We start from the raw sequence: 22,019 nt of genomic DNA on the forward strand, positions 1-22,019 counted from the left end.
TCTTCCCATTAACAATCTAGAATTAATTAGATGGTTTTTCTTAAAATTTTTCTAATTTCAGAGGCCATAAATGTATGTTTTGGTTTTCTGTTGAATTTATATTTAATGTTTGGTGACCTGGAACGACAAAGCTTGAAAGAAAAAATTTTGAAACTATAAACAAATATTTGTTAAATCTTGAGTGCCTTCCTCATGTAAATATGCAATCTGAGAGACTGGCAAGGAGGAAAAGAGAACAGAAACATCTAGTCTGTGACTTCAGCTCTTGTTGTACAGTTTTGTTACCTTGAACACATCTGCCCCCCTGGGCTTCTATATAATTAAAGGAACTGCCTCTCCTGAACTCTAAAATTCTGTGATTTTTCGTTGAGTTCTAAAATATGAAGAAGGAACACTGTACCAATATATATTTTTCCTTTACAAAGTGGCATGTTTTAAATGCAACCCATATACGACCAATCTATTCTACCCATCCCAGACTTGAACGTGTACTGAATCACTTATTCATTTAAAACCGTGTTGAATAACCGCATTTCAATAACAGAACATTATAAATATGAGGTGAGCATGCCTGTCCAAGAGATGCAAGACGAAGATGAAAAGTCTCATAGTAATCTTAATTCAATCCCTTTTGTTCACAAGCCTGGAAAGTTTTCTCATTCTGTTATCCCACAGGGGAATAATGTAGGATCATAACTGGAAATATAGTTAAGGTTAAGTTAAATTTACTTTATGGTTTTATAACATCATGGCCAATGTCAATTAATAAAATTAAATGCAATGTGTATAATAATTTACATATCTTTTGTATTCAGAATAGTCTCATCTATCTTTACAACAGAATCACCCAACTTTGAGAATCAAGAGTATAGAAAAATTTGATTGGCTATTTTATTGTAACAGATCACACTTATGCATGTATATCATATTTACCATTAAAATACAAGTAGCTTGTCAAATATTTTTAAGCACATAATGAATTAAAGCTTAGAAAAATTAGAGAAATTATTAAAGTTTGGAATTCCATACAGAAACAGTATTCATTAAACTATGTATACTTTTATAATCTTTGCCATAGTTCTAGTCTAGCTCTAAGTCTTCAGATGTGCTTTATCTCCTTCTATCAGATTACTTTACTAAATTAAGTAAAATTAAACAAGCAGTAACAATTATAGAGTAGTGGTTCTTAACCCTACTTTCACATTAGACTCATCAGGAGATGTTTTAAAAATACCAGTGTCCAGACCTCATCCATAAAAGATACTGGCTTAGTCTGGGGAGGAGCCAGGCATTGCCTTCCCACACCCCACATTCCCTTTTTTTTTCTGGTAAAGTTACCAAGTGCATCTGAAGTGCAGCCAAATTTGAGAACCAGTAGCAAAAAGGTTAAGATCACTGGTTTGGAGTCAGGCCACCTGGCTTCCACCTAGGCCTAGATGCATGACCTAGGGTAAGTCTGATCCCTCTGTTGTTTGATCTGTTAAATGGGAATAATTACTAATATCGCAGCTGTGAAAAACGTGTAAAGGATTAAGATACTGCCTTAAACACAGTAAAGCTCTCAATAATATGATAATAGTAGAAAGGGTACATTATTTCCAATTTACAATTTCAGAAAGATGAACCATTCAGAAATTAAGTATCTATCCCACCTTCTTGGAGAATTCAGAAAATTTTAATACTTTTGCACACTCTAACTCTATTCAGGTACATAAAGACGGCAGGGAAGCAGACACATATGGAGTACTGGATTCTCCAGATTTGTGACTGCTTAGCATGAACTCTTGCCAGTTCATGATGATGACATCTTTTAGAGATCATTGTGAAACTAAAATCAATGCCTAAAGCACACAGATTCTATAGACTACTGTGCAAAGAAAATATTTTTAGAGCATATGCAGCAATAAACAGTAGAATATAATTCTTATTCTTTTTTTCCCAGGTAGATATCTGACTGTGAAAGTGAATACAGCCTTCAACTAACACTATACCCAATGACATACTAAAAGCATAATAAAAGCATAAGCTAGCCAAGAGAGTTAGATTAGAAATATAATTGACTAAATAGGACCTAAATAGAGTTACTACTCTAGTGTTAAAATTACTTCTTTTGCTTCAGAAAATAAAATTATCAACTGTAGTGTTGTTTGATGGCCTAATGAAATCAAGAAAAACATAATTATATAGCATCTCTTGACAATAAACTTTCAGGACCAGGTCACATTACCAATTGTATTGAAAGCCTGAATTTTCTGTTAACTCCAAGACCAAACTGGGACCTTACAAGTAAAGAGAACATTTGGCTTTTACAAACAGCCTCTAAGGTTTCTCTAAAATTTCAAAGCTAACCCTTTAGCTAAAGAATTTTAATACAGGACATTAGCTATACCTAAGATCTCCTTTAGATCAGCATTCAACAAAGAGTTTGGGGAAAATGACATCATAACCTTTTGCTACTTATGTTTTTGAACTCTACTTCAAATCAGATTGTTTTCTGAATCACTGGGACTGAACTTATATTCTAAATGTTAGGCCCATTAATTAAATAGTTGTCATATGTAGGAGGTATTTTATTTTATATTTTAATCACTTAGTATTCCATAAGTATTAACTGAATTGATAATCAAATTAAGCAAGCAAATTATAGTTACTCCTTGTTTCTGTGTACTTACAGTAAATACAATGCCTCTTCTATAACATAATCTTGATGTGCAGAACAACACTGCTGATTGTCTCCAAATCTAACTTAGAGTCATTGATATGTTAACTACTCACTCTGAATCAGACATGATAGTTAAAAATGGAAGCAAGTCACTTTATTGAAGACAGACCTCAAACCAATTTATAGATTAACACCATGCCTCATAAATATAAATCACAATGGTAAAACTAAACTGAAAATAAATTACAGATTACACAAAACATTTTATATCTTTAAAAGTAACATATTTAAAGATCTCAGGAAAATCCCTGTGATATAATTTTAGTTTTTATAGTCTCAAGATTTTTAATGAAAAAATTGCCAGGAACATCAAAAACTGAAACACACTGTTCATATTAAACTTATTCTAAAGTATCCGATAGGGAAAAAAGGAATACTTGAACTTCTAATAAAAGTTTCACTACAGGGCCGGCCCGGTGGCACACTGGAGAGTGCGCCACTTGGGAGCGCGGCGGCGCTCCCGCCGAGGGTTCGGATCCCATGTGGAGACCGGTTCCCGCTCACTGGCTGAGCGCGGTGCAGGCGCGACACCGAGGGTTGCGATCCGTTACCGGTCGGTAAAAAAGACAGAAAAAGGAAAAAAAAAAAAAGTTTCACTACAGTTTTAAGTGTTCACTTAAATATTTACTGTGTACTTACTGTGTGCAAAATAGAAGACAAAGCAAAATGCTATAAATGTTGTTTCAGTGCAACAATAGATAAAACACAGTACTTTTTAAAAAAAATTCTTGCTACAGGGAAATAGTATTATAACATCTTTAGGCAGAAACCAATGTGGAACCTTAAATTTACTATATTTCCCTTAAAGACTGTTCCTTTTCCAATACAGACTACCTTACTAAAGGGTGGTAATCATTTTCCACATCTCCCAGTCTAGGACTTTATTAGATGTATGAGGTGAACCTCATACATCTAATCAGCCACCAAATGCTGTTGATTTTTCTTCAGCCCCTTTTCTTCCAATTCCTCTGGTCTTGCTAACCCTCCTCATCTTTGCCCTACACCTGTGGTCTCCAAATCAAGGTGCACAAAGCAACCTGTTGACTTGCAGGAAGAAAATATTGGATCATCTATACATATTTACTTTTTATCTTTAAAAACAAGTAAACTTTACTTCCATTTAATTTGTAGAATGAATTATACACATACATAACTTAGACAAATATAAACTTATATTAGAAGCACAGATTCAAAATTGCTGACAAGGGCATGTAATAAAGTTTGAAAACCACAGGACTAGACTATTAAAATAGCATCTTATCTTATCCTACTACTTTCTCTCCCCACTTCAATATTTCTACCTGTGTTATGGCTCTTAAATATTAAGCTTATCATATCCTTTTGCTGACAAAAGATCTTTGCTTGTTCTTCATTTCTCTTAGCAAGGGCTACAAGGCCCTTTATGAAATACTGGTCTTTCTCTCTCTCCACTCTCATTTCTTTCTACTTCCCACCACTCACCCCTATGCTCCAACCACACAATTTCTTTCTGTTCTCCACACACCAGGTCTTTTCACAGCTGAATGCCTATATAAAGACTATTTCTTCTGCAAAGGCAGCAAGATGTTGTATAAAGTTCCTACAGAAGATGTTTGTTGGCATCTGAAATCCACAGAAGTTAGAAAAGTTATTTAATTTCTCTAACCCTCAGATTCCCCATCCTTTAAATAACAACAATGCCACCTACCCATAGGATTGTGGTAATATCACAGGAAGTAACAAAAGTAAAATCACCTCAGCAAATTTAATCATCATAAGAATCACCCAAGGCAACTATCTCCAATTTACAGGTGAGGACATTGAGATAGAGAAGTGGGGTAACTTGTCCAAGGACATATACTTAGTGGCAGAGCAGGGATTCAGCCTGACTGCCCCAGAGTCAGAGTTCATTACCGTTATGCTATCTGCTTCACTAAGTTTTGATCTATCTCACCTCTAGGGTCTTCATTAGAGATATGAGGAGGTGACTAGATGATCAAGTTCCTTCCAATCTAATATTCTATGTTTCTAATTAAAGGCTTAGAGCTCAGGAAACAGCTTCATTGGGTCTGCCTTCTGTTAGTCTCACAAGGAAATAGAGTGTAAGAAGTATCCCCTATGAGTCTAAATTTCTTCTTAAAGGAACACAAAAAGATAATAGGGAAGAAAAATCCAATAGATTCCTTTTTCCTCTAACCTAGTTGATACACTACTATTTTCTCCCCAAGCATAATCAGAGTTACCTTACAGCATGACCAACTGAGAGAAGAGGAAGTTTTTAGCAAAGTTCCTCTCCTCTAATCTCAACAGGAAATTTGAACTTCATGGCTTCTTTCCCACCAAAAGCCTATCACTAAATTAGCATAATCTTAGTTTGCTACTCTTCATTGTTTTTTTGTTTTTGAAAAATGATTATATACATTTCTGGGGTAGAGCTGAATATCAATACCTGTGTACAATGTGTGATGATCAAATCAGGATAATAATATCTTTATCATTACAAAATGTCATCATTCCTTGTGTCCATTAACCAATTTCTTGCTATCTCCCCCTCCCTCACCTCTAGTAACCACAGTTCTGTTCTCTTTTTCTGAAAGCTCAACACATTATTGTGATTGTTCTTTCTTTCTCCTCTCTCTCTCTTTACTTCTTTTTAAGTTCCCACTTATGAGTGAGGACATGGAAGTATTTCTCTTTGTGTGCTTGGTTTGTTTCACTTAACATAATTTTCTCCAAGCTCATCCATGTTGCTGTGAATGGCAGATTTCCATTCTTTTCTACAGCAGAGTAGTAGTCCATTGTGTAAATATACCATATTTTCCTTATCCAGTCATCCATCAATGGACATTTAGGTTGATTCCATATCTTGGCTATTGTAAACAGAGCTGTGATAAACGTGGGTGTGCAGGCATGCCTTTGACCTAATGACTTCCATTCCTTTGGGTATGTATCTAGTAGTGGGATGGCTGGATTTTTTTTGTTTTTGGTGACTGGCTGGCACACGGATCTGAACCCTTGGCCTTGGTATTATAACCATGTGAGCTAACTAGCCAGCCTCCTATTTTTTTTTTTTTCTGAAGAGTATCACACTCTTCATGAACATTAAAAAGTTGAACACATAGTTTAACAACTTAAAAAGCACTAATGTTTGCAACATAGCTATAAAAGCTATAAAAAGACATCCTCTAAAAAAAAGGGGACATACCATGAAGAAAGGTCTTAAAGGAATATTCAAAAAATCTCCACTAAGCACTATACCATACTACACTATACACTGAGGATAAAGCAATGAGCAAAATTAGGTTATCCACTCTTGCTGGAGCTTATATTCTGATAAACAGAGAAGAGGAGATTAAGTGAAATATATATGCAGGCATGCTAAAAAATTTTGGTTTGCTTATATTCAAGACTAAGCAGTAACAGTTAGAACTGAGTTGTACACTTATTAAGCATTTTTGAATTACGAAGATAATTCTCAGAGAGAGCTATCACAGCATCTGCCATTGGGGCAATTGTCAACATTTTCAGAAAGAGGGGAAAGGGGCATTTACTGGTTGCTTATTATGTGGTGTCAGACACTGTGAATGTATGTAACTTTAGATGTTGTCTTGAAAAAGTGAAATGGAAAATAACCTCAGGGACATAATCCTAGAATAGGTCAGTTTTAACCTATTTCCTTTGTGGAAACAATATCTTCACACTCTGTAATTTTACCACCAAGATGTTGTTCTATGATAATAAGCATCCTAGAACCATATAGAGAGAATCTTTTGATAAACAGATCCAGGTTCAAAAACCAGTGATTTTCAAGGTGTAGTGGCTAAAAGAAGTATATTCATCATATATGGTTTCACAATATAAACCACAAAAAGAAAAGCACTACAAAATCTTGGCTGATTAGGCTACCTAGAAGACAGAGTGTTAAAGTACAGTCAGGGCAAAGGTTAAAAAAAAAAAAAGACTAATAAGTAAAGTCCTAGAGATAATATAAGTAGAATTAAAATGTATGCAGAAAGAAATAGAAAGATACCAAAAACAGTCTATTTCAAAAGTTTGCCTAAGGTCAGCCCTAAACCCTGAAAAGACAAGATAATACTTTTTGCTTTCCTGGGACCAAGTGCTGCTTGATCCTAACACCCAAAGTCTAGCAGTGTTAACATTTATGAGTTAAATCACAGTATGAGTTAAATAGGCTTATATGCTTTGGCTTGAGAAAACCATCCACATAGTAATCAATTTATAGACTCTTGGTATCCAACTTTCAGTAGTTGATGTGGATAAAATGGTTCCATTTACTTCATGATTACAACAACCAATGTTTCCACAACATCTTGCAAAATTGCAGAATTTTATAAAAACTGCCCCAGTGAATTGTACCAAAGATCAATGATAAGTGGCAGACTGAAGTCTAGATTTTGTGGCTTGCCTAGCGCCAGTTTGGCTACCATCAAGGAAAACTGACAGAGCTCCTAAAAGAACTAATATTTTGATGCTGCAATCTGTATTATATAAATGACTATTCTTCTCCCTTTGCATTTTGGGCATGATAACGTGAAAGGATTTAGGTTAACTCTTAGGGTATATTCTGATAATATCATGATGAGAGCTCTTATTCTAGATCCCTGAATTCTCCACACAGAACTATAGGAACTATGGCTGTTTTCAGGTTAGTTAGCCTCGCAACACATGTGACCAGACTGCCTTCAGTCTTTAGATCCTTGAAAAAACCTAGCAAAAAATCAAAAAAAAAATAATCCACCTGAAAAAAAGTCTCTCAATAGCTAGAACTTCCTTAATAACCACAGTGTTTATGTCCTGGCATTGCAATCAATACAAAGAAAAAAACCAGTATGCTATTCAACTAAAATTATTTTATAGGTCTCAAATTATACATGATTCATGGAGAACAGGTGTTAGAAACATGCAGAAATACTCATAATGTTAGCAAAATCAGGAAAAGGATAAATAAAAGGGTACTTCAAAAAGTTAGTGGAAAGATAGCATTAAAACATAGTACAAATCTTTCCATGAACTTTTTGAAGTACCTCATATAAAACAAATAAATACTAGAAAAATAATCTGCTCACCAGCACATCCCTCATTAGAGCATACTCATTTTGTTCACCACAGCTGTCCCTATCCCCTCTTGTGCATGTCTATCCAGGCTCCTAAGGATGTCTGAACTAGCTATTCTACCACAGAACAAATTTCTCTACAGCAATGACAGAATATATAGGTACTCCAAACCAATATTAGTTGACTACAAAATTATAGTATTCATTCTGTTTTCATAGTTAATGATGAAAACCTTTAAAAAGCTATATAAGCCTTTTTTTTCATTATTGGAAATAAAGATAACTGAACAAAAGACCAGTGGGTTTATTGTGGGAAATGCAAATTATAAGATGGAATTAGCATCTAAAAAAAAACAAAAACAAAAACAAAAACCCAGAATTTGGACTTTACTTAGAAAAGTAATGACTCAGAGACTATTCTATAGTTTGAATGACATAACATATATAAGTTCCAGAAATCATAAAATTGATAACTTCCTCCTTTGTACTTTCAGTATTCTAAAAATAGTTGTATAATAGTGGATTGTTTACATTCTTACTACTCCCTATTAGACTATAAATTCCTTAAAACAGGTATCACGTTTTATTCATCTCTATTTCTCCACTCTCTAGTACAGTACCTGATACACAGTGAATGCTCAAAAACTATAGGTATAAACTTACTTGAAAACATAAACCTCTACTCCCAATCCTAAACTACATATGCCTGTATACATGGATACATACATACATTCACAAAAGGGATAGATAATATGTTAATTTTCTCTTCACAAAGATGGCATTTGACTTGAGAACTAGAAACTTCACATAGTAATAGAAAGCCACATATTTTTCTAGGGAACAGTAACATCAACTTGTGGTAGATAAGTTAAGAAACTGATGTCATGAGGCCTTAATTCCCAAACTCAGGTGGTCTTGTAGAAAACAGAAAAATATCTTAAATGATTATGCAATCCCTTCCACTTCCATAATTTCTAAAGAGATTTTTGAAAAATTACTATTAGCAACATCACCATTTAGTGAGTGTTTACTATGTACCAAGGGTTGTGCTAAGTACTCTGTTACAATCTCACTTAACCCAGTAATGATATGAAATACATCACTGTATTTTTACTAAGAAATATTTTTTAAATATTAGGAAAAAAACAGTTGGCCGTAGAAATGATCTGGGCCAATATTCATATTTTACATATTAAACAAACAAACAAGAAGAAGAGTAACAAGAAAAGAAATTAGTGTTATGCAGATGAATGTTTGCTATAGAAGAATAAAAGGACATAGAGGAAAACATACAAACAAATGCAAAGTCTTAGGAAAATCTAAGAAACGGTCAGAATTCAGATTGTTAGATAACTTGTAGTAATTAGGCAAGACAGGGAGGTTTTGGATAAGGTGTGGAGGAAAAGTAAGCAGTTTATTTTTCCTAAAGGCATTAGGGAAACTAACAGGTGATAATAATGAGGTTTTTTTTTTTCTAAATAGCAGCAGCTATCACTTATTGAATCCTTGAGAATTAATGCAGGTTTTACGTCCAAAACTTCACAGGATTCAAATGCATTCCTGTGTTGTCCCAAAGCTGGTACTTCTCCTAACTTCTTGTCTCCTACAAGAGACCCTGGCAGGAGAGTGACATAATTATACCTTCTCCTAATAAAACAGATTATAAATCTTCAGGAAAAAGTTATTAAAGAACATATACTGTTTAAAACTTATGATCTAAGTGAAGACCTCTTTTGAGCTGCAGAAATCACTTATTTATCTGCCTCACAGATATCCTCACTTGGAGGCCCTGATGGCAATCTCACAACCAGTCAACCAAAATGGAACTCATCTATCATCTTCCTAATGTATTTTTCCTTTTTGTTTCAGCATCTCAATTATCTACAATACCAAACTGAAAAAGAAGAAAACAAAACTCTAGAATTAATTGCCTGGCCCTACTACCACCATGATTCCTACTTTTCATTTTACCCCAACTACAAGTGCTAATAAGTAGCAAAAGTGGCCAACTTGAACTGTACTTATCCTTTCTACAGATAAAACAAAAAATATGAGCTTTGGAGTCAATTAGACAGACCTGTTGCACCATTTACCACCTGTGTGGCTTAAAACAAGAACTATTATTTAACATTTCCATCTGCCTTCAAAGCAAACACTCCTACTAAAAGCAAGGTATTTTCTTCTTTATTTTACAATAAAACATCCACTGTAAAATGGTTATGAGGAATTGATTAAAGGTGTGTGCTCTAGTAGGATGCCTCAGTGAAATGAAAGTTTCCTAGTCTGACATCCTAAGAAGTGGAAACTTCACACTTGAAGCAAAAAGATGTCTGAGGTACTACCTTCAATATATCCTTAATGGAGGAAGAGAGTCAGCAAGTCCTTCAATAATGAAAGAGTCAACAAGAAAGGGGAGATCCACCCATAAATGTGAAAGCAGAGGACAAAGACCAAAGTAGTTTCCATTTAACATCTCGGAAGAATTAGATATAATGATGAGTGAAAGAAATCAAACACAAAAGAATACATATATCATTCCTATGAAATTCAGTTACACAGAAAAACTAAATTACAATGATGAAACTCAGAATAGAGGGGAAGGATACTTACTACCTGGGAAAGGAGTCTAGGAAGCTTCATGGGATGATAAAAATGTTCTATATCAATACTTTGATCTAGGTAATTAATATACCTTGATCTTTGTTTTATAAGTGCACACATATGTAAAAATTCACTGGGCTGAGCACTTAAGATCTGGGCACTTTACATATAATACCACCTCAGAACAAAACATTATGGCTGGGGGCCGACCCTGTGGCTCACTCGGGAGAGTGCGGCGCTGGGAGCACTGAGGCTGCGGGTTCAGATCCTATGTAGGGATGGCCTGTGCGCTCACTGGCTGAGTGCGGTGCGGGTGACACCAAGCCAAGGGTTCCGATCCCCTTACCAGTCACAAAAAAAAAAAAAAAAATATGGCTGGGGGGAGGGGTGTCAAATCAGAACAAGGACCATTAAAATCCTGTAAGATTCAGTAAACTTTAACTCTTGTATGTTTTTAAATTTTTGTTGCCATTGATCTATTTCTCTATTGTCAGAAGCAGTAAATGTGTTATAAAAATAAGTTCAGTGTTTCTTTGAAAGTAGCTAGGAAGGTGGAAGCTGAGCAGTCTATGTTGCTTTCTGTAGTTGGGTCTCAGGGGGCCAGAAACGGAAAGAACCAAGTGGTGATAGACAAGTGCCAGACACAAGGACAAGAGAACATGGGAAGACAGTTTGGCCCTGATGGGCAGTAAGAAATCCCAGCAGTCCCTAATAGTTAATAATCCACCCATATATCATAATATCATCCCTGACGTCCTGAAGGTACTTACTGAACTTTATCTGCTTGGCTAAAAATACACTCATTCTTCCAACAGAATTTTTAGAAATTATTTCCCTCTAAATCAATCTGCTTATAAAATCTAACTTCGGGCATGAAAAATATAAACTCTACCATAACCATTATCAGCTCTAGACAATACCAAGGAAAAGACCTGTGTGTTATTTGATGTGAAGTTGTACACATTCCATTTCATAGCTTTCATTAGTTGTCAGAACAATGCGCTGTGCTTCTCTGACATATTTATGGAAGATGTTTGTGAGACTCACAAAGAAGGGGGTATGAGAAACCAATGAACAAACAAACCTAGATTAACCAATCTTTTACAGTCTCACCATTCAACAAAAGAAAAAAATGATGTAATGATCTAAAACAAAGAGTATAATGAGCAAGGCCCTACAACAAACTCTCTAAGTGGATGATTCCTTCTCACCTTTATCACGATCATAGAGCAAATCTTCTGTTGAGCAAGGACTACCATCCTGGGATTCCGGGGCACAAAAGGGGGAGATGCAAGGTGAATGACTGCTGCAGCTACTGCTGCGCTCCTGGACAGAAGGAGTCTGAGTGTCAATGCTGCGAGTACTACTGCTCCGGTAGTGAGCAGGGAGTGGTGCTCGTCGACCATCTGGTATGTCCAAAGGCTGCAAGAGGAACACCATTAAACAAGCAAATGACAATGTGTACATTCTATTCATATAGAAAGCATGTGGTATTTCCTTTGATTTCATATTCCATGACTATTACCACCATAATTTCTTCTTCAGAGACTAAAGATAACAAGCTTGTATCGTAAGTTAATTTCTGGGCGTGACACCTTTACTGAACTAAAAATTTTTTTCAAATGGCTCGCCTTAAAAATTCCACAGCTCCCTCAATATATTCATAGGTTAGCACTTCTCACAACACTCCTGAAGGATAGCAGGAGTTTAACATTGCCCATAATGCCTAGCACTGTGCTTGGCACATAGCATTCAATAAACATTTGCTGAATGAATTAACTAAATTGCTAAACAAAATATCACTTTGACCTACTAGTAAGAAAAGGTAAAATCTCATATTCACAGGTATAGATTTTTTTGTTTGTTTATTCTTTCACATTTTAATTTTTTAGAGGCCAGGAACAGAACCACACTTTTCACTTCTTTTGCAAATTACCCAAAATTTCTAATAAAGAGATTTATTCTATTACTACTCAATAAAGGATATTAACATAGCTCAGAATAATTCTACTAATTTGGTATGCAACTAAGTAGGACTACCCATAATTTTGCTTAGCTCTACTGCATTGTTCTTACTGGCAAAAAGAAGAAGTAAAAAGTATAATCACAGAATCATATATTTTAGACTAGAGGGCACCTTAGAGCTCATTAGTCTAATGTCTTGTTTTTACAAATAAGAAACCTATAGCTCAGAGCTCCTGATGCAGTGGACTCTACTCTACTATTCTGCTTCTATTGTACAAACAAATCTTTATTTTCCTCATTTGTGTGCTAACAAAAGTGAGGTCGACAAATAAAACTACATATTAAATTCTTTCTTAAATAATTTTAAATATCTTTTGTTATAATACAGACAGAATTGCAATGTTAGGAAAAACAACAAATATACTGTTAATTTACTATTTATTTTCACTATTTCGTGTGTCCACTCTTATTCTGAGCTTTGTCATTGCAGAAATTTCAGAAACATTGTCAGGGGGGACATGGAGGAACATAAAGTTAGGCAACATTAGAAATGTATCAATATTTTCTATAACAAACAATTTAAGTGAAGGCCGAAACCTGTTAACTACTAAAACTTCATTTATCTATGCCACACTACTAAACCAAAACTGTACCAACTTGATAACCTGACAGTGACTACTCTACTATAAAGATAATTCTCAATTTTTAAAATATCAATTAATTTTGTAAACAAAAAAGTAAAACTTTCCAATTTAGTAATGAAACAAAGGAATGTTACTTGGTCAAACTCTGACTAAGAAAATGTTACTTTAACCATACTGATAATCAGTAAAAGAATAATGTATTAATCTGTAGCTAAAAAAAAATGAGTTGAAGAATGAGTTCTATTTCATTTATGTCCTATTTGATAAATACACAATCTCTGTATTTCCATTTCTTACTCTATAACTGGATAATATATATATATATATATCAGTTTCCTTAAACAACTTTTGTTTTCCTGAAGTAGAAGAATTACAATAACAAAACAGATTTTAGAAATCTACATGTTTACACAAAAGAACAATGGGAAATATGAAGGTTTGGAATATTGATATAGTTAACATGACAATTTTCTTTTTGTTAGCTACTGGCAGATTCATGGTGACATTTTGATTAAAACTATGAAGCACACTTAACCATAAATCTAAAATGTCTAAAAACTAATATTTTAGTTTTAAGTTTGTATATTATCCCAGAATTCCAAGATGGCTACTATTAAAGTGTGACATTTAAAAGCAAAACTATTTTAGCAAATTTTATATTTTAGTATTGCTTTGCTTTGACAAAACTATTCTCAAGGAATCAGCAAATATGTGAATGATTGTCTATCTCATCCTCCAAAAATCAGACCATCTTCCTTACATAACTTTACTTAATGTATAAACATTTTAATGGTAAGCAGAGGAGGCATGATTTCCAAAAGGTTCCTTTATGGAATGATATATAACATAAAAACAACATGAAATCCTAAAAAGAGTAAAATGGCATAATCTTTTAGAAGGGTAAATTTGGCAATATTCATCAAAATTTTAAATGTACAAATGCTTTGATACAGCAACTTCACTGCCAGGAAATTATGTGCAAGAGTACACAATGTTTTCTGAAGTACCGCATGTGATGACAAAAACTGGAAACATGTTTATCAACAGGGGATTTATAAATTACAGTATACTCACACAATGATTCACTGTATACTAACATGCATGCACACACACACAAGAAGTATCAGGAAGGATATACAAGAATTTATAAATAATGCTCATATCTACTGAGCAATACTGAGAGTCGGAAGAAAGTTTTAATTTTTTTTTAATAAAAATAACCTAACTCTAAATCAGTTTTAAAAGCTACATATTTGAATGAACCAGATACACATTTGATATTTTTAAATCCTATTTTAGTTTTTAAAAAAATCAGAGATAACCAAGCCAAAGGTTACACTGTGGTTTTTTCAGCTGAGTATACCTTTAAAAATTTGGTCAAATATTAGTTCACATGCAGTAGTATCCAGATTTCTTTTCTGGGACTGAGATAATTTACAAAGTGTTTTTGATTAATTAAAAATGGATCAAAGACCTAAATGTAAGAGAGAGCTAAAACTGTAAAACTCACAAAAGAAAACACAGGAGTAAATCATTGTGATGCTGGGTTGGGCAATGTTTTCTTAGATATGACACCAAAAGTACAAGCAACTGGACTTCATCAAAATTAAAAAGAACATCAAAGTGAAAGACATCTGACAGAATGGGAGATATATTTTTAATCGATATTTCTAATAAGTAACTTGCATCTAGAAAATAAAGAACTTTTTAAAAGAACATTTACTATTAAATAATAAAAAGACAACCCAATTTTAAAATGGGGGAAAGATCAAAATAAAGACTTCTCCAAAGATATATAAATGGCCAATAGCACATGAAAAGATGCTGAACGTCATTAGCTGTTAGAAATGCAAACCATCACCACAATGAGGAACCACTTAATAACCACTATGGCCATAATAAAAACAGACAGAAAATTAATTACAAGTGTTGGTGAAGATGTAGTGAAATAGGAACCCTCATGCATTGCTGCTAGGAATGTAAAATCGTGCAGACGCTTTGGAAAATAGTCTGGAAGTTCCTCAAAAGGTGAAACAGAGTTACCATATTAGCAATTCCACTCCCAGTTATACACCCAAGAAAAATGAAAAAATGATATTTGCCTGAAAATTTCTATACAAATTCATAACAGCATTATTTATAATAGCCAAAACGTGGAAGCAAGCCAAATGTCCATCCATTGATGGCTGGATAAAGAAAATCCATATGATTGTTATTTGGCAATAAAAAGGAAGTACTGATACATGCTACAACATGGGTGAACCTTAAACACATTATGCTAAGTGAAAAAAGATAGTTACAAAAAGCCTCATATTGTATGATCCCACTTGATGAAATGTCTAGGATAGGAAAATCCATAGACTTAGAGCAGATTAGTAGTTTCTCAGGGCTGAGAGTGTTAAAGGGAAAGAAGGGATGACTGCTAAAGGGCACAAAGTTTTTTTTCATGGTGATGAAAATGATATAAAATTGTTTGTTGTGATGGTTCCACAATTCTGAATATGCTGAAAACCAATAAATTGTATACTAAATTAGTAAACTTTACGGTACGTGAATTATATCTCAATAAAGCTGTTACCCAAAACAAGTAATTTTGAGACAGTTTGCAATATAAAGAATTCAAACATTCTATGTAACCTTACCTTGGATACTTCCTCCTTCCCATTATTTTCCTTAATGAATACCTTTTCTAATTCAGGACTTATTCCTTCTACATTGCAGGGAACACGTGAAACAGACGATTTTGGCACCGATATATTTGACAGTGGCATAGGGACTGATCTTGATCCAGTAGCCTGTGAGGCAGAGAATAAAGGGATGTCAAATTATTTGTGGTCAAAGCAATCAAGAACTAAAGAACATGGTAAATCTTAAAATAGAAACTCAACAGAGTAATTTTTGACATTTCAAATACAGTAAGAATTCAAATATACAAACAAAAATTTAGTTTCTGAAATAAGGAAGTAAAGTAAAAATTACATAGAGTCAAAATAATCCTTGAAAATCCCTTTATGTAAGTGTAAAGATATGATTGTATAATGTATACACTTGTTCAGCAGAATGGTAGACAGAATATTCTACACCATTTAGTTTTTTTTCCTTTTTCTCTTTTACTGGAAAAGCACAGTTGAAATCATGTAAATGTATCATTTGACTCCACTGTACAGTTCCATGAATGTGTTTAAAAGATTTGTCTGTTTCCTGTACAGTGACAATTACCTTCTAGTATTTTTCATTTCCATTTTGTCAACCATTTAAGAAAATCTACTGGATTATTAAGTAATGTGGCAGTAATATAATGTTAAATTCAACAACACTGAACAACTTTAAGGTTGTTTTCTAAAGCCCTTTGCAGAAGCTCTCAAAAATTAACCACCTCTTTTTCTTTTTTTTTTCATCAACAAGACAGCAGAATGGACAATCTCCAATGTCGCTCCCTCCTCAAACAAATCAATCTACAACTATTAAAATGCAAAAACTTCCTTCCTGAAATCACTGGAGTTTGGGGAAAGAGGAGGAGAGACTCAGAGAGTTGGTGATTTTGTGAAAGGCCATGGCCAGATGAAGGATGTACCACTCTGACCATTCCAAGGCCTGGCTGCTTCTGGGCCAACATGATAACAAGGCAATTTGGCAGCACATGGAGCAGCTACCAGGAGATGGCAAAGCCTCAGCAGTGCACTTTACATGAAGCTACATGGAGTCTACAGGAGAGAAGGGTACCTCAAAGTGCACCATTCCCAGGCCAGCAAAGCCACTAGCAAGCTTTCCCTGGACCCACATAGGAGTGAGGAGCCACAGCTGACAGGAGGAACCACCCAGAGGTTGGTAAGTCTTTGTGAGCGACTTGTAGACAGCTTGCACCATGGGAAACATTTGGAATGCTTGGTGGGTGGCTGACCTACTAGGGGAACACCTTGTTACAGTGCATACAGTTGATCTACCTTCAGATCAGAACAGGCGCCACACAGTGAAGACCACTCAAGGTGAGGGAACTGTAGGGGGTGCAGTTTGCAGGAAAGACTCAGTTCTGGGCCAGAATTTCCACACAGCCAGTTGGGTCCATGGTGACCACCCCCTCAAGACCCAGAAGTGACTAAAAGGCTGACAATTAAAATCCAATCTGCACAAAAATCTTTCCCCAGTTTGAGAAAGAGCAGCAAAAGCATCAATCTGGCTTAGGCACAGAGCTCAAGTTCTGGTCCCCACAGAAAGTTTTCCCCAATTTGGGAAGTAACCAGAGAACAGCATATCAGTTCCAATACAGAGTTTAAGTAGTGGTGGTACCTACTGATCCACCACAGAACAGAAAAACAAACAAACCCCACACAGATCAAAGACAAAGATCTGATATTAAGAATTATAGGTCTAACACCATCAAATAACCCCTATAAAACCTGTAAGATGTAGCTGTTTCCTCAAATGCCAAGGCATCAGAAAAGACACAAAGATAAAGAACAGAGAAATAAATATACCACCACCAAAGGAAACAAAGAAAGCGCCAGCAATGGACCCAGAACATTGGCTGATTTATGAAATGTCTGACAGAATTCAGAATAACCCTATAAATGATGTTCAGGGAGTCGCAAGAAAATACAGATAGAAAATTAAATAATTTAGAAGACAAATGAGAAACATGACAAAGGAATAGAATCAACTAAAAAAAAATAGAAACTCTAGAAAAAAAGATTATTTGCACCAAAAAACTTGATAGAAAGCTCCAACAGCAGACTTAATCAAACACAAGAAAGAATTAGTGAGCTGTAAGGCAGAACACATGAAATTATCCAATCAGAGGAGCAAAAAGAAAAAAGAATAAGAAAAATATGAAACAAATACAGCAATTATGGAACTCCCTCAGGCAAGATAATTTTTACTTAATTGGCGTATCTGAAGAAAACTACAAAGAAAGAGACCTAAAAAGCATATCCCAGGAAATAATGACTAAAAATTTCCCAAGTATGGAGAAAATTGACAAAGCCCAGGTACAGAAAGCTCAGAGGTCACCAATCAAATTCAGTCCAAAGAGGAACACCCCAAGGCACATCATAATCAAATTATTAAAAATCTAAGACAAACCAAAAACAGCAAGAGAAAAGAATCACATAACATTCAATGGAACCCCAATACATCTCTCAGCAGATTTCTCAGTAGAAACTCTATTTGAAGGGATGAAGGAAAAAAAACTGTCAACCAAGAATTCTGTACCCAGCAAAATTAACCTTCAAATATGAAGGAGAAATAAAGTCTCTCCCAGACAAACAAAAGCTAAGGGAATTCATCAATACTAGTCCTGCCTTACAAGGAAGGCTTAAGAGAGTTCTTCAGCCTGAAAGAAGATGATGCTATAGAGTAGCAAGAAAATATTTGAGGACAGATAAAGTAAGTACAAAGATAACCTCAGAATATACCAATACTGTAAGTAAGGGTGGTGAATATAACACTTATATCCTTAGTATAAAAACTAATGCACAAACCTAGTAAGAAAATAACAAATAAAACAACCATATAAGAGATAGGCAATATTAAAAGATGTAACTCGAAACAACAAAATGTTAAAAGGGGGAGGGATGATGTCAAAGGGTAGAGTTGGTTTTGGTTTTTCTTTCTTTTTTCTTAGTGATCAAAGTTGTTATCAGTTTAAAATAATCTGTTATAACTATTACATGTTTTTTGTAAGCCTCATGTTAACCATAACACAAAAACTCTTAAAATACATACTAAAAAATATAGCAACTTAAAATACACTGTTAGAGAAAACCACTCAATCACAACGATAATAAGAATGAAAAAAAAAATCCACAAAACAGAAAAAAAGCAACAAAATGGAAGTAACAATTCTCTATATATTAATAACTCTAAATGTAAATGGACTAAATTCCCCAATTAAAAGATACATAGTGGCTCAATGGATTATAAAACAAGAACCAACAACATGCTACCTACGAGAAACTCATTTCACCTATGAAGACACATATCGAACGGAAAATGAATGTTTTTGGTTTTTTCCTTTGACCAATTTGTTGTTTAGGAGCATGTTGTTTAATTTCCATGTACTTGTACAGTTTCTAGCATCTGTTTTGGTGTTGATTTCTAGTTTTATTCTGTTGTGATCCGACAAGATCATTGATATGATTTGCATTTTAAAATACGAATGAAAAACATATTTCATGAAAATGAAAATGAAAAAAGAGCAGGAATAGCTATACTTATATTAGATAAAATAGACTTCAAACCTTGTAAAGTAAAAAAAGATAAGGAAGGCCATTACATAATGATAAAGGGATTGATAGAACAAGAGGGTATATAACAATTCTAAATATATATGAACCCAACACCAGAGCACCCAATTTTATAAAGCAATTACTATTAGAGCTAATGGGAAAGAGAGACTCCAACACAATAATAGTTGGTGACTTTAATATCCCGCTTTAAACAAAGGACAGATCATCCAGAGAAAATTAACCAAGAGTCATCAGAATAAATCTCTAGGCAGATTGGATCTAATAGACATTCACAGAACATTTCATCTAATACATGTAGAATACACATTCTTCTCAGCAGCACATGGAACCTTCTCTAGAACAGACCACATGTTAGGTCAGAAAACAAGACTTAACAAAGTCAAAAAAAATGCAGAGCATATCAACTATCTTGTTTGACCACAATGGAATAAGACCAGCAATCAAAAACAAAAGGGTCACTAGAAACTGTACAAATACATGGAAATTAAACAACATGCTCCTAAACAACGAATGGGTCAAAGAAGAAATCAAAAAGGAAATTAAAACATTCCTGGAGACAAATGAAAATGAAAACACAACATACCAGAACCTATGGGATACAGCAAAAACAGTTCTAAGAGGAAAGTTTACAGTAATAAATGCTTACATCAAAAAAGAAGAAAGACTTCAAATAAACAACCTAATGTTACACCTCAAGGAACTAGAAAAACAACAACCAAACCCAAAATCAGTAGAAGGAGAGAAATAACAAAGATCACAGCAGAAATAAATGAATTAGAGCTTAGGGTCTGCCCTGTGGCTCATTCGGGAGAGTGCAGCGCTGGTAGTGCTGAGGCCGTGGGTTCGGATCCTATATAGGGATAGCTGGTGTGCTCACTGGCTGAGCGTGGTGCGGACTACAACGTGCCAAAGGTTACAATCCTCTTACCGGTCCAAAAAAATAAAAAATAAAAAAATTAATTAGAGGTTAAAAAAAAAACAACAACAACAACAAAAAAGATCCACGAAACAAAGAGCTGGTTTTCAGAAGAGATAAAATCAATAAATCTTTACCTAATCTAATACAAAAAAAGAGAAGACAAATAAATAAAATTAGAAATGAAAAAGTAAACATTACAACTGATACTTCAGAAATATAAAGGATCATAAGATACTACTACAAACAACTGTATGCAAACAAACTGGAAAACCTAGAAGAAACTGATAAATTCCTGGACACATACAACTTACCAAAGTTGAATCATGAAAAACTAGGAAAACTAAACAGTCCGATAGCAAGTAATCATATTGAAGCAGTAATAAAGAGTCTTCCAACAAAGGAAATTCCAGGACCAGATGGCTTCACTGATGAATTCTTCCAAACAGTTAAGAAAAACTAATATTAATTCTTCTCAAACTCTTCCAAAAACTTGAAGAGGAGGAAATACTTCCAAACTCATTCTAAGAGGTCAGGCATTACCCTCATACCAAAACTGAAAGAAAACACAACCAAAAAAAGAAAACTACAGACTAATACTCCTAATGAACATAGATGCAAAGATCCTCAACAAAATACCAGGACACAGACTCCAACAATACATTAAAAAGATCATAGACCATGATCAAGTAGGATTCATCACAGGGATACAAGGATGGTCTGAAGTATGCAAATCTATAAACACGTTACATCACATCAAGAGAATAAAATAAAGCCATACAATCATTTCAACAGAAGCAGAAAAAGCATCTGATAAAATCCAAAACCTATTCATGATAAAAACATTCAAAAACTTAGGTGTTGAAGGAATGTACCTCAATACAATAAAGGCCATATATGACAAACCCATAGCTAATATCATACTGAACGGACAACAACTGGAAGCTTTTCCTCTAAGATCTGGATGGAGCAAGACAAGGATGCCCACTTTCCCCACTCATATTCAACATAGTACTAGAAGTTCTAGCCAGTGCAATAAGGCAAGAGAAAGCAATAAAGGATATTCAAATTGGAAAGGAGGAAGTCAAACTATACCTATTTGCAGATGACATGATCATATACATGTATATAAAATTCTAAAGACTCCACCAAAAAATTACTAGACCTACTAAATGAACTTAGTATGGTGGCAGGATACAAAATCAACATACAAAAATCAATAGCTTTCTTATATGCCAATAATGAAATAACTGAAGAAGATATTTAAAAAATCCTATTCACAATAGCTACCAAAAATTAAAATACCTAGGAGTAAATTTAACCAAGTAGGTCAAAGACCTCTACAATGAAAACTATAAAACATTAGCTGAAAAAAATTGAACAGGACTCTAATAAATGGAAAGATATCCTATGTTCATGGGTTAGAAGAATTAATATCATCAAAATGTCCATATTACCCAAAGCAATCTACACATTCAATGCAATCCCTATCAAAATACCAATGACATTCTTAACAGAAATGGAAAAAATTATCTTAAAATTTGTATGTAACCAGAAAAGACTCCATATAGCCAAAGCAATCATGAACAAAAAGAACAAAGTTGGAGGCATCACACTTTCTGACTTCAAAGCTATAAAATTATAGTAACAAAACAGCATAGTACTGGTATAAAAATAGGCAAATAGACCAATGGAACAGAATAGAGAGCATCGAAATAAACCCACACATTTACAGTCAACTAGTTTTCAACAAAGGTGCCAAAAATATACAATGGTGAAGGGACAGCCTCTTCAATAAATAGTGCTGGGAAAACTGGCTATCCATATGCAGAAGATTAAAACTAGACACCTATCTCTCATCATCCACAATAA

The 22,019-nt window shown here is 34.4% G+C and overlaps 1 protein-coding gene across 1 annotated transcript in view; it reads right to left on the minus strand.

Moving 5' to 3' along the window:
* Window positions 1–22,019, minus strand: part of GLCCI1 (glucocorticoid induced transcript 1) — an 89,445-nt gene that overhangs the window by 6,265 nt on the left and 61,161 nt on the right. The window contains exons 6-7 of the mRNA XM_008563878.1: window positions 15,629–15,781; window positions 11,589–11,799 (exon numbers count right to left, since the gene is read on the minus strand). Coding sequence (XP_008562100.1) covers window positions 11,589–11,799; window positions 15,629–15,781 — 364 coding nt within the window. The remainder of the gene's footprint in view (window positions 1–11,588; window positions 11,800–15,628; window positions 15,782–22,019) is intronic.

Source organism: Galeopterus variegatus, unplaced genomic scaffold, assembly GCF_000696425.1.
Source record: "Galeopterus variegatus unplaced genomic scaffold, G_variegatus-3.0.2 Scaffold177, whole genome shotgun sequence".
In the NCBI taxonomy this organism is placed as follows: Eukaryota; Metazoa; Chordata; class Mammalia; order Dermoptera; family Cynocephalidae; genus Galeopterus; species Galeopterus variegatus.